Consider the following 13300-nt stretch of genomic DNA (forward strand, 5'->3'; position numbering starts at 1 on the left):
TGGTAAGCCTGTTATAAGAGTTTGTAAGAGTTCTCATGCCGGGATGGTTTTTACAGGAAACTGTATAGATGCGTCACTTGACCTTGTGTGTCCTTGAGAGAGAGAGAGCGATTGTGACAGAGCTCATAATAAAACCATCAACATTAGCTTGGCTTTTCCAAGAACTGAAGGATTTGTAAAAGTGGCACAGAGATGGTGTTTTTATTAGAGCATTTTCACACCGTTTGTTTTGTTCTGAAACAGGGACACAATGTTGCATTTTCTTCCTGGTTCGGTTCGCTTTCACAAGGCAACATTTCAAAGTGTGCCAAAATGCGTTCATGCAAGTCATATGTGAGTACAACTGTCCTCTTATTGGTTGATTGAGTCATCAAACTGATTGACAAGTTAGCTCCATGAGCTTATTGTGGCTTTATGTGTAACTGTCGACACACACGCAAACACTGTATGAATGTAGCAGTCATTCCTGCTGTTAAATTATATACTACATTTATATTTAAACTGCAGCAAATTCAAACACGCTCTCTCTCTGGATCCCAGCAGTCTAGCAGGCTAACTGTGTCGAGACCTATGAATGTTACAGGTATAATGCAGGTAGACCCGGAATCAAGGACAGAATTCTTGCACTGAGAAGCACAATTACACAACATTTTAAGATGAAGAGATGCTCTTTAGTTTTCAACTATGGTAACTAATGTGCTCACTCACAGAATCAGACACTACTGCTTTTTATATAACAGATTTCCCGTTATGAATATATCGTTTGGTTCGTTGGTCTGCGTTCATATCTCAAGCGAACTGCTCCAGAGTTCATTTGAAAAGCTAGAGGCCTATAACTTTTTTGTGAAAGAGTACACTCACACGTACTGCTGAGTAGGAAGTGTTTTCTTGCTTGAGCCGCAGATGAGTGTGTAACGGAAAGTTTGGGGGGTTTTTTAACGCTCATGTTTCCTCTAAACACCGAGCTGAGACTATAGTTCTCATGTGACTCATCTCACTGTAACTGAGCAGGGTTTCCTTTTATAGCCTGTTGTAAACTTGTGTTTATATATGCATCCTGATGCAGTGTCAGAATATGCTGCTAGCTAGAGTGTAAAAAGTATATTTTGCAGCAATAATGAGATAGAGAGATGCTTGTTGAATGAAAAGACAAAATGTGTTTCTACTTAACTGAATTTCCTTTATTTTGTGTTTTTGTTTACTGCTCAAGGACTTCTGAGGTTGAGGTTGGATTTGGTTTCTTCTTGTACTGTATATGTCTGAAACTGAACTTTCATTTCCACAAAGCCAACATGGCAGCAATCATTTTGAGTTGTTTCTTTTTAGGTTTTTAATCTTTTTATTTTGTGACTACTCATATTACTTTTTTTCTCCCTATCTAATATAAAACAGGTTAAAGACATGTTTATTTTCCTGTATAACTGTTGATTAAAGGGGTGGTTAAGTGTTTTTTTCTAGGCTTGATTGTGTTTTTGGGGTGCAGTTTAACATGTCTTAATGCTTCGTTTTTTTTAAAAAAAGTTGTATTTTTTATATATTTTACCTTTATTCTACACCTCTGTTCTGACTTCCTGCTTCTATGAAGCTGCTCCCTCCGAAATACGCAATGTGCTCAGATTGGTTAGCTGGCTCACTGTATCCAGAGCCATCGTGATTCGCTGAAGTGTCTGGCAACGCCACGCCCCTTACCATTTTAGTTGTTACCGGTTAAGTGGGCTTCAGTAGAAATGTAAATAATGGAGTCTATATTGCTGTATCAAATTGAGCCAAATCAGACCCAGATGAAGAAGGTCAAGAAGAACCTCTGCAATCGCAGCTTTTAAAGGATGGTATTTAATTTAGTATTTGTGTCAAAGTGTTTAGATATGTTGTCACTGCTGTTTGTTAGCTTTCAATATACAGTTTTATCCTGATTAAAGCTTTACTGTAGCATGAATACATGATTGAGTACTAGCATTTTTGTAAAGGTAGCATTTAATTTATAGCATGAACAACTGTTTGTCTATATGAACATAGACGTTTGAAGTATGCAATATAATTTAGCTAACGTTAACTGGCTAGAAGCAAAAACATGTTGGTCTTTGTTTATGTCCCTGATGCAACCAAAAAATAGCAACAGAACTAACTTATACGTTTAAAAGACATGTAGAAACAATAAAACGTACTTACAGTTTGGGGGCGATAAACAGCAGCTTCTGCTTTTAAAGTAGGAACTGCTTCATCTTTTAGTAAAAGCCTTTGTGCAAATCCAGCATTGAACTCATGATTCTGGAATCTGTCTTCAGCGGCGCATCCAGTGTAGAAAATATCAGATTATAATGGGTTCTGTTATCTTTTGACGCGTCGCGCCGCTCGCCACTCTTCCGCTTCCATTATGCTGCGCCACATGGCCTCGCCCACTTTGTTGTGTGTTCCCGGGGGCGTTTTGCAGGGTTTATGATGTCACCAACCCGGGAAGAAGCTTGTTGTAGTCCAAACCGGTCGTTTTTGTAGGCATTAAACTGCCATAACTTTAAAAGACAATATCTCCGTTTGCATTAAACTGTTTTGCATGTAACTTTGCAGATACTGTTTATGCTCAAGCAGCAACATTACACACTAACTAAAGTTAAAAAAGTGAAATCGCATTGAACCACCCCTTTAATTATTAATGATTAGTGCACTTAGTAATCATCGAAAACTGAGAATAAGCAAATACACTTTATATATATATATATATATATATATATATATATATATATATATATATATATATAAGCAAATACACTTTATAAATTATATATATATATATATATATATATATATATATATATATATATATAAATTTATAAAGTGTATTTGCTTATTCTCAGTTTTCGATGATTCATTTGTAAAAACATTCTGAAAGGAACTTCCCTTTCTGCAATCTGTATCTCAAAACTGATCTCAAAATAGCATCCTGCTCTTACTATCTCTGCCATATCGTTATATGGTAGAAATTTATAGTATGCTAGTGTGCTCTTCTGAAATTCAGCCAAGGCTGTTTGTCAATCAGGTGTTTTCCCTAGCATTGGTTTACTATGTTGGTTTCAAACATCTCACAGATCTTAAAGGGGTCATGTATATAAAAATATCCTGTAAGTTTCAGAACTCAAAGCTTCCTCATTAGTCAAAAAAAGCTTTAACTGAAACTAAACTCAGAACTTTCGAATTTTGTCACATTATCACATTATTGTCATAGTGCCGTGTATGTCATGTAGTAGTAAATATGTGAGACGCAAGTACAGGATTACTCAAGCAACAATGCAGTGACAACTAAACCCCACAGTAATATCGAAGTGTGAGTATCTGTGTTTTTTCCCATGTGTCAATATTGCTTTTTCAGATACAGATCATTTGTACTGAATATATATATACTGTAGCGCCGCAGTCAAACTAAACAGTTGTGATAGTTGTGATTTGCTTTCCTTTGCATTAGCATTTTTGCAGTTAGTGTGAGGGTTCCCAGATACAGAAGAAAGCATGTTAGAGAATGCTGCTTTTGTTATTGTTTTTATCTAAGCCATTCACTGTAATCCTGAAAAAAGCTTCAGAGCGACATCTTCTGTTTTTTCATGAGTAAGACATTAGCTTACAACACATTTCATTTTATTTTAAAACACGACGCTGCAAATGACAATGTATATGTTTTTCACCTTATCAAAAAGAATGAATGATGAATAGCCTTCATCCTTCATCCTTCAACCTCTGTTGAAAGACAGACAATGGTACATTCATTCATAATTCCATTTTAAACAAGTTATTCTTTATTTTAGCTATGGGTAACTCCAAGTACTTAACCATAACCAACACTTATAAAGCATAATACAAATAACTGTTTCACAATGTTGGCAAATGTTTCAACTATGAACTATGTAAGAAGATATTTTTCAAAAGCTGAAGTTTTAAAAAACAATCCCACACATGTAATGAGCAGCCTACAGTGGACATCCAACCCGGCCCACATCCAAGTGTGATGTCAGAAGCCAGGCCCGTGCTGCCCTGCAGCCGGTTCTTAAGTTTTTATTGGTCATGTCAATCACAGTACTGATTGCCTACAACAAACACTGATCCCTAAACCTACCTGTCACTGTAACCTTACCCAATGAAATTAGTTGCAGGGTGGGACATCTGGTGAAGTGGTTTGGGGGGGGCATCAAAAAGACTTAACCCTAACACATAATCTTATATATGCCAGACCACACTAAAAACCCACCAAAAACATATACCCTTATTCCTAACCTTTCAGTTGGAAAGCATACAACAAATCAGGTTTCTGGGGCAACGCAGAGATGAGGAGTCACAAGGTTACATATTGGGCATGTTTTAATATGCAAAACTCCTACCCAATCATAGCAGTGGGGGTGTTTACTTGTAAGTCTTGAATGTGACATGCCCATTAAAAAGTATTTGGAAAAAAAAAACAAGATAGAAAATAGCTTATTACTTCTAAATTAGGATGAATTTTTAATATAAAAATCGTTTTCATTGGGAGTAAACTGCGTGACAACTAACCTTGGTTTGCCCCACATGTTATATGTTTTGTAAAACTGCAGATGGATATATTAGCAAGTATGCATTTCAATTCAAACAGGTATAAAGCCAAGCTAATGCTTAAATGCAAATCCAGTTTTATCATTTATTTCTATATGTGTAGCATTCTAAAACATGTACTTTTTAAATGTTGTTGTATTTGTGTAAAATGTTTTTTACTCTAAAATGTTTTGTAGAACTGAAACTAAAACCAAGTAAACACTTAATAAATAAATCATGTAATTGTCAGAGTTCTGTCAGTTTAAAGTTTGTTTTTTATCAGTTTTCATGTTTATCCCTGTCTTCAGTTTCTTACTTGGTTTTCTAGTTTGCTAATTCTCTAGTTCTCTCTGTTTCCCCTCTTGCCTGTATCCTTGGCTACTGATTTGATTAGAGTCCTCGTTTCAGTTGTGTCTTGTTAATTAGTCCTCTTTGTTTGTCATGTGTATATATAGTATATACCCTCTGTTGATTCTCGTTTGTTGTATGTGGTTTTCTCCTGGGTTTATCCTCATTCTTGTATGTTTGATGATTAAAGTTTGCCTTCTAGAATTATATCTAGTTGTGTGCATTTGTAAGGACCACATCACATAATGTAACAGTAATATTTTTTGTAGAAATTATAATATAGTATAATACTTGAATGCAGAAATACTACACAGAACAAACTGTTATATGTCATTGAGAAAAAGTAAATAAATCAAATACATTTGGGGCTTCAAGGTCTGCTAAACGATTTAATGGATCAAAATTCTTTTCCTAATTTTTGCTAGAGCTGATTTGTGCAAAGATCTGGTTGCCATGTTTATTTAAATATCCATCAGTGCACGTCCTCAAAATGTCATGTGGTCTATGTGTATTAAGTTTTGTTAAAGATAGATCAGAAATATAGATAAATTAGTGAAAAGACGCCATGCTGTTGAAACTATTTTGCTCATTCAATTCTAGTGTATAAATTTAATGAAGAATAAGAAAATAAGTACAAACACAACCATGTACTTATACCTACAATGCTCTTTTAGAGCATTTTGAATGATAACCACTAGATGGCGACATTGTATCTTATTTGCCATATGCCATATGTTTCTTGTCCAGTTAAACAATTATTACTTTATATATTATTTAAATTAACCTTTTGTTGATTCTTGACATAGTCTTGGAGATATTGTTAACTGCTCTCAACACATGAACTAAGATGTCAGAGGTGTAACATGGTTATGAATGTCTTCATCAGAAGGAGATGATGTTCCTCAGCAGTCAACACTCTCAGATAAAGCTTATTGAGGTGAGTAAAATCTGAAAACTGTACAATCTGAGTCCTGTCTGATGAACATGATTGTAGATCTGTAACAATACGTGTACGAGGTGAAGGCAACTTTAACTGAAAGGTTTTTGACTCTGATTGGTGGATTTTCTTTAGATCATTGGATAATGTAGTTATTCCCCACAAATTCTGCTGTTAAACATATATTATTGCTTAATTCAGTATGAAAAATGGCTGTAGTTTGCCACCAGATGGAGACATAGTATTTTCAAATAAAGACTAGTGTTGTGAGTAATGCATTACATGAGTTAAATAATCAATTACCTTTTCAACTAACTAGTTAAGTAACTTTTTCAACTAACTAGTAATAACTTTTTCAATATACAACAAAATATCTGAGTTACTTTTTCAAATAAGTAACGCAAGTTACTTTTTCCACATTTATTGACTGACTCTCCTGTCCACATGTTGAGAAAAACAAAGTTCAGAGGTGTTGTGTGCACATTCAGTATTCCTCAAAATGAAGAAAAAAATTTAAAAAAGAGAAATGCAATCTCAATTTTATGTAAACCTGTAATAATTAACTAGATTAAATTACACAAATATACTTTATGTATATAATCTCACTTTATTAAACAATGTCTTTGCTACTGTCCTTATCTAATTTAACCAATAAGCAAAAATTACTTTAGATTAGATTTAAAAATAAGAGTGTTGAACTTCCTCCTGTATGCTATTCTTCTTTGATCCAGAATGGCAGCATAGCTGAAAGGTTTGTTTGAGCTGCGCCCTCTACTGTACAGGCATAAATATCCATTTCCTTCAGTCTGAGGCTTATTCATTTCACTTTTAGTGTGAAAAGGCCTTAACATTTGCCAAAAATTGTACTTCTTTTGTTATTGAAAAACAAGCAAGCCCAGCCCAGGTGAGAAAAAGTAATGTAACACATTACTTTGAATAAAAAGTAACTTAAGTAACGCAATTAGTTACTTTTTAAGGGAGTAACTCAATATTGTAATGCATTATTTTTAAAAGTAACTTTCCCCAACACTGAAGACTATAAAATCCACCAGGTATTAAGATGCATTTTTGGTGATTCAAAAACAAATGGTCATTGCTAAATACAGTAGATCAACTGCTTGTTACAATACAGAAGGGTTGGAGACAGATGATAACAGGTAATGGTTGTTTATTGACACACAGCAGAGGATTAGGTGCAAACAGGTGAGGAAACAAATGATCTTGATGTGAATGATGGGTGATGGTGAAGTGATATTGTCCTTTGTGCTTTGTAGACTCAATGATCTTAGATGTGGAGGGAGAGACAAGCTGGAGACAGAAGTCACTCACACACAGACTTGGAAACGGGTAAGTATAGCAATGTAGTCCTTGAGGTAAGCATGGAGATAAGTCCTAATGCAAAAAAGACCGGACAGTAAGTGAGTGAGTGTGAGTGTCTTTTATGTGCTGGCTGATTGGCATGATGATTGGGTGCAGGTGTGTGTGATCAGTACTCTGGTGAGGGAGTGCGCTGTGATTGGACGGTGCTGGAGCCTGGCGTGTCTGTGACTCTGCTTTAAAGTATTAAAAACAATGCAGAATAAAAACAATGTAATCACATGAGATGATCTGCACAATATACAAGTTAGTCTGATGTGCATAAAGTTTTAAGACTTTTCAGCCACATTTGACATCCTAATGTCACTGCATTAGATAGGCTAACAATATCAAAACAAGTGGAATTTAATGAAAGACAGAACTAGCACACTTATCAAGCAAAACAGTTTCATTTCTCAAATAAATAAATAAATAAATACACAGCATTCCTATAGCCCAAACAGTAGAGCATGGCAATGCTAAGGTCATGGGTTTTCATTCTCAGGGAATGATCTTATAAAATTCTGATTTTCCTGCTAAGACAGAACACAAGAACAAACACCCTGCAATAAAACAATAAAGCTCACTAATCTGGAGAGAACATCTCAAAGAAAGATCATAGACACCACCTTGCCCAAACTTCTCTCCTTGCTTATCTATGTGCCCCCCTCTTTCTCCTTTCCCCCGACTCAAGCCACTGTAAATTCATTAAAAATGTCTATATACCACATATGATGCGTTTTGTGCATCTATTGTTTATACACTATATTTATGATTATATCATAGTTAGAAACAGTCTAAATTGAAATTGGAGTCCTGTTAAGCATGGAACTAGAATCAAATTGAAACTAAATTCTAATAAATAAGTGAACTTTACAGAAGTAAAAGACCTACAGTCTGATAAAATGTACAGTATACCTTCAATACAATATAAGTCACTTTGGATGAAAACATCTGCCAAGTGCATAAATGTAAATATTCAAAATCCAAGACAAAATGTTGTGGCATTTTGTGGTTCTGAAATATTAGTGGGTATTGAGGGCAACTGAAGACTAAAAACCACCAAAATACTTATTTGTTGTCAGATGCTACTTGGTTTGACATTTTGTTATGTTTTTTTTTTTTTTTTTTTTTTTGTGTGTGGCTTAAGTCTACACATATTTACATACTGTAGGCACTATGAATATGCAGTGTATCTTCCAGAGTGGTGTTATTTCTGCTTTGGTTGTAATCTACAGTAAATAAGGTTATAATTTCTTATCCTTCATTCATTATGATCAACTTTTGTTTCATTAATGAAATAGTACACTCACACATCCTGATGAGAAGGAAGTGTTTTTCCTGGAGCTCCAGATGGCTGAGCGTCGGAAAGTTTTCTTCTTTTTTAACACTCTCGTTTCCTCCACTGACTGAGTTGTGATTAGTTCTTAGTAATGTTTTCTTGTGACACATCTCACTATTTTCAAGCAACTTATCAGTTTCCTCTTTTAAACATGTTGTAAGTTCTATATAGGGGAATTACAGTTACACCAAATAAAGAGACCAATATGCTCAATAAAGATGTCAAAGATGAAGTTAAATCAGTTAACAGAGGTTTTTTGAAGATAAAGTTCTCCTCACTTCTTATCTGGGATGCTGTCGAATTTTCCTGGACTCTATTCCTTTGGCATTATAAACAACCTGAGACACAGTTGTCTTTACATTTCTCATACAGCTGTCATGAGAACAGCATAATAAAATTAATAAGAAAAAAAGAACTCTCTTTCTACAAAATATAAATCTTGATTGATTTGGTTGTACAAGCAAATTAATTCATTACAAAAACAAGCATGTTTATTCTCTGGAAAACAGGCTAAATGAGTAAACACTGTTACTGCAAGGAAGGGTGTGGTGCAAAGCTGAATTGTGAATTGAAAAAAATGTTTTAAAAACCTTTTGAGTAATGGACACGTTACATGCAACCCCACACACACACACACACACACACACACACACTCTTACACACTTATGGTCCACATATAATAATGAGATGTTTATTGAATAAAAGACAAAATGTGTTTCTGCATGTTTAATGCTCTATTGCTTTATTAGGGCCAGAGCACCGATGGTGTGAGGACCCTATTGTAATTGCTCGGTCAATTCTTCTTCTTCTCTGAAATGAATCACATTTTTTAAGGGCCTAAACATGCTCGAAATCAGAGGTGGTGAAAATTTACGTCTGATATGGGTTTCAGAATGAGTTGTGGCAAAATGGCTCGATAAAATTTCAATTAAGCACCCTTTGTGCTACGTTTCATGTAAAAGTATGAAATTCGGTAGACAGATGTAATAGCCCAATACCTACAAAAAAGTCCCTGGGTGCAAAATCTGAAAACCAAACAGGATTGTCTCTGCAGAATTTTTGCAGTTTTTGCCATTTCCAGACTTAACGAACTCCTCCTAGAGCTTTAATCAGATCATCATCATATTTGGTCAGTCTAATCTAAAGGCCTTTGAGAGGTTAATGTCCGTGGTGGCACTGACAAAATTCGTTGTTTCGCCATGAAACAGGAAGTTGTTGTAATTCGGGCATACAATGTCCGATCTCCCTTAAACTTCACATGTTTTATTAGAGTCCTGGCCTGAAGACATCTACATTCATAGCACCACCTGTGGGTAACAGGAAATGGCATGCTTTGCACTGCAATTCACTCTCAGAAATATGCCACGAAGTGCCAAACAACTAGAAACGGTAAATCATGCAACACTTGGCTAAGTGTGTTTAACGCCATGAAACAGAAAGTTGTTGTAACTCGGACATACAATGTCTGATCTGCCCCAAAATTTATGTCTTTTATTAGAGTTCTGACTTGAAGACATCTACATGGCAATATTCAGTTACAAGTCAAAGTGCCACCTGTTGGCAGCAGGAAGTCTGGAACTTTGAAATGACTTGGCTATAATTCTCCTGTATTTACTCACTTACATGCATGTCGCTCACTGTTCACTGTTTTCCTAAGGCCAATGAGTGGCGGTGAGCCCGGGTGTGAGGGCTCTTTCATCATTGCTTGCATATTTAATTTATGTCTAAAATGTAAAACCTCTGATGTCAAACAGGAACTGGGTTTTCCTTGTTGTCTGTGTGGCAGTTGAACTTCCATTTTCTACTTGGAAGTCAGCACAGCTTCAGTGATTTTGCATTCTGTTTCCTAGTTTTTTTAATTTGTGATAATGGCAGTAATTCACACACTCTTAATACTTCTTCTGCTTGCCTTCAAAACAGGTAAATACATGTTCAATATACAACCAAATGATTATAAATTATTTTTGGTTTATGGTTATTTTGATGGTGATGACTGCCCACGACATGGTTCAGATTTCACTGAGCATTTTGTGGCATGTTCTCTATAGAGTCTGTCATTTATAATATCATTTAAATTTTGAAATGGTTCTTTAGTGGTACTTTAAATGTTATCCTAAAACTTTGTATCTTTATGTACTCATTCAGTTTTTTTGGTTTATCATCAAAATATTCACCATAATATAGAAATAAGTGTATGTTGGTGTTAATATCTGTCTCAGTGCTTTTGCTAGTCACTATAATTTTTTTTTTTTTTTTTGCAAATGTTATGATCACAATTAATTTTTTCTGTTCCTTTGTAAATTTTTACCACTAAAAGTTACTGAAACAGCTGTGTAAATCTCTATTTGTACTCTTTGTATTTTTTATAGTATAAATCATAGTTGTGAAGAGTGTTGTGTAGGTGTGTGATGGTCACAAAATATTTGGCAGTTCTGATCACCAAACTCACCATTAAAGTAACATCAAAGCATGTATTTCATAGCATGGCTGCACAGACATGTATCTCATTGTATCAAATGGGGAATTTCTTCTATATCATATCAGTCTCCTTATAACAGTGATAGGACAACCTATAATCCAAACAGTTATATTCACAATTTTATACTATATTATTGTGGTTTTCAATACTGACAAACGTAGGTGGTCAGCTCTACCAAACCAACTACGTCACTATTGGAGCCCAAGGAATTACTTTTTAAATAACAGATGAACACAGTCACTAAACAATGGGCTCTCTTGATTATTGTTTGGTAAAACTTTACAATAAGGTTCATTAGTTATCATTAGTTAGAATCAGTTATGAACTAATAATGAGCTGCACTTCTACAGCATTTATTAATCTTTGTTAATGTTAATTTCAACATTTACTAATACATTATTAAAATCAAGAGTTGTATTTGTTAACAACTCTTGTGAAGTAACATCAACAAACTATAAACAGCTGTATTTTTAATGTTAACAAAGAGTAAAGTGCCTCTGTTATGGATTTTTGGAAATTACCTTTCATGTAGTGTGTAACATACTGTAGCTCTAAGTGAATGAAAACATAATGCAAAGGTTGAAATATGAAAGTGCTCTATATATAAAGTTATTTATATATAGTTAGTCAATTAAACAAGTCATTTGTAAAATGAAAAAAATGCCTCCAGTGGCCTGTTGTACAAAGTCAGTTTCAGTTTCTACCCAAGTAAGTTCAAGATTAGTTTGAGCAAGCCCTGGTTTTTCGGGCTCATGAAGGTGAATGTTTTTAGCGGCTTTCATTGTTATGGTAACTTATGCTACAACGCAAACCTGCTCCAGAACAGGGTTTATTCTGGGTTAGAGATCACACACCAAACTTGACCAATCAGCTGTGAGTTATGTGACCTGTATGGCTGAATCCCAAATGGAACCCTAAACGGTCATGGTCTTCCTCTGAGTCCGCACTTTTGTGACATAATGCCACTTTGACTGCCGGGTAAAAGTCCTCTGCGTATTTTGCAGACTTGCGGGTTCAGCTGAAGTGCGCATTAAGGGCGCATAGTGGCCATAAAGGGGGCGCTTGCAAGCACCCTTCTGAAACCTAAAATTTACCCTGCGTTCAATTCGGAAGGGCTCATCCCTATGCCCTAATCCCTTCAAAGGGTTATACCCTCTGGAGTGAGAGCTTCGAAGGGATGAAGGGTGTAGGGGTTAAAAAAACGTCACTGCAGCGGCCGTTAGAACCACCGGTTTCTATAGAAACAGTCAGACGCGCGCCTCCGAAATGAGGCACAAGAGATGCACATTTAGGTCTGCACATGTGCATTAGCTTGATCCAGCATAAAAAAAATACAGGTTTTTTTTTTTTTTTTTTTTTTTTTTGTCATGATTCGAGCATTTGGAAAAAAAATTATGAGACAGTTGTTGTCAGATTTCATTGGTGATTTCAAATATGAAATTTAATCGAAAGCTTGGCAAACAGCTTTGGAGAATTTTATGTTTCCCCATTCAAAGAGATAGGAGCTGCATGATGCCCAGGATGCCCGAGAGGTGTTTCAAAGATGGCCGCCGAGTGAAATGACTTGTCTTAAAGGGACTTTGGCAGTAGTGAGCACGAAGTGGAGCCACAATATCAATGTCCCGCCCAAATACAGAACAACTCATTATGTTGGTGTGAAATAAACAGTTATGGAAATGTAGAAATTAAAGTCAAAAGCTCCAATCACCTCGCAAAGATCCAGAAAAAAGTCCGTTGGCACCTCATTGACTACTTCACTCAGAGAAACTGTCAATCTCGGCTGTCAATCATGACGTCTCATCCCCGTTTTTATAGAATCAAATAACTAACTAAACCCAAACTTTTTAAAGAACAAACACTTGAACTAACACCAGCGTGATAAAAAACTGCCTAAAATTACAGAAATTGTCTTTGAAAAAAAAATTTGAAGTGTAATTTAATTGTTTAGTTTGTCTAACGTCCCATTGGAATACATGGAGAGGGTGGGATTTATGACCTATACTGCATCCAGCCACCTGGGGGCAATCAAAATGCTTTGGCACTTTTCAGGACTTGCGCGGCCAATTGGTTCTGTGTGTTTGCTGCACGTGTCACCCTTTCAGGTGTGCACGCTCCAGAGTTAAATCGCAAACTATGCATTAAACCTAAGTTGACAGAGAACCCTTTGAGCCTGATCTAAACAAGGTTGGATATGGATTTGTCAGCTCCAAACCTACTCTGAAAAGAGTTTGTTCAACTAGCTTCATGCAACAGGCCTCTGATATGTGAAATTACCACAACAACAAAA

General features: G+C 35.6%; 1 protein-coding gene and 2 long non-coding RNA genes across 8 annotated transcripts in view; 2 read left to right on the top strand and 1 right to left on the bottom strand.

Moving 5' to 3' along the window:
• Window positions 1-13300, top strand: part of LOC125249974 (CD48 antigen-like) — a 104983-nt gene that overhangs the window by 46431 nt on the left and 45252 nt on the right. Inside the window, exon 1 of one of the 6 annotated variants that reach the window (XM_048162237.1) lies at window positions 10175-10454. The exons of 4 other annotated variants lie outside the window; for them this stretch is intronic. In XM_048162237.1, the coding sequence (XP_048018194.1) occupies window positions 10403-10454 (52 nt within the window). In that variant the 5' untranslated portion in view covers window positions 10175-10402. Of the gene's footprint in view, window positions 1-10174; window positions 10455-13300 lie in introns of those variants that run through there. One more of the 6 variants, XM_048162242.1, reaches the window with a different exon arrangement.
• Window positions 3083-7184, top strand: LOC125249980. Its single transcript, XR_007180705.1, has 3 exons — window positions 3083-3319; window positions 5786-5836; window positions 7111-7184. It is a non-coding gene; the product is annotated as an uncharacterized LOC125249980 (long non-coding RNA).
• On the bottom strand, window positions 6988-8623 carry LOC125249982. The gene is made up of 2 exons (XR_007180706.1): window positions 8506-8623; window positions 6988-7389 (listed from the first exon to the last, which is right to left on the bottom strand). It is a non-coding gene; the product is annotated as an uncharacterized LOC125249982 (long non-coding RNA).

The sequence above is a fragment of the Megalobrama amblycephala genome, linkage group LG17 (assembly GCF_018812025.1).
Source record: "Megalobrama amblycephala isolate DHTTF-2021 linkage group LG17, ASM1881202v1, whole genome shotgun sequence".
Taxonomy (NCBI): Eukaryota; Metazoa; Chordata; class Actinopteri; order Cypriniformes; family Xenocyprididae; genus Megalobrama; species Megalobrama amblycephala.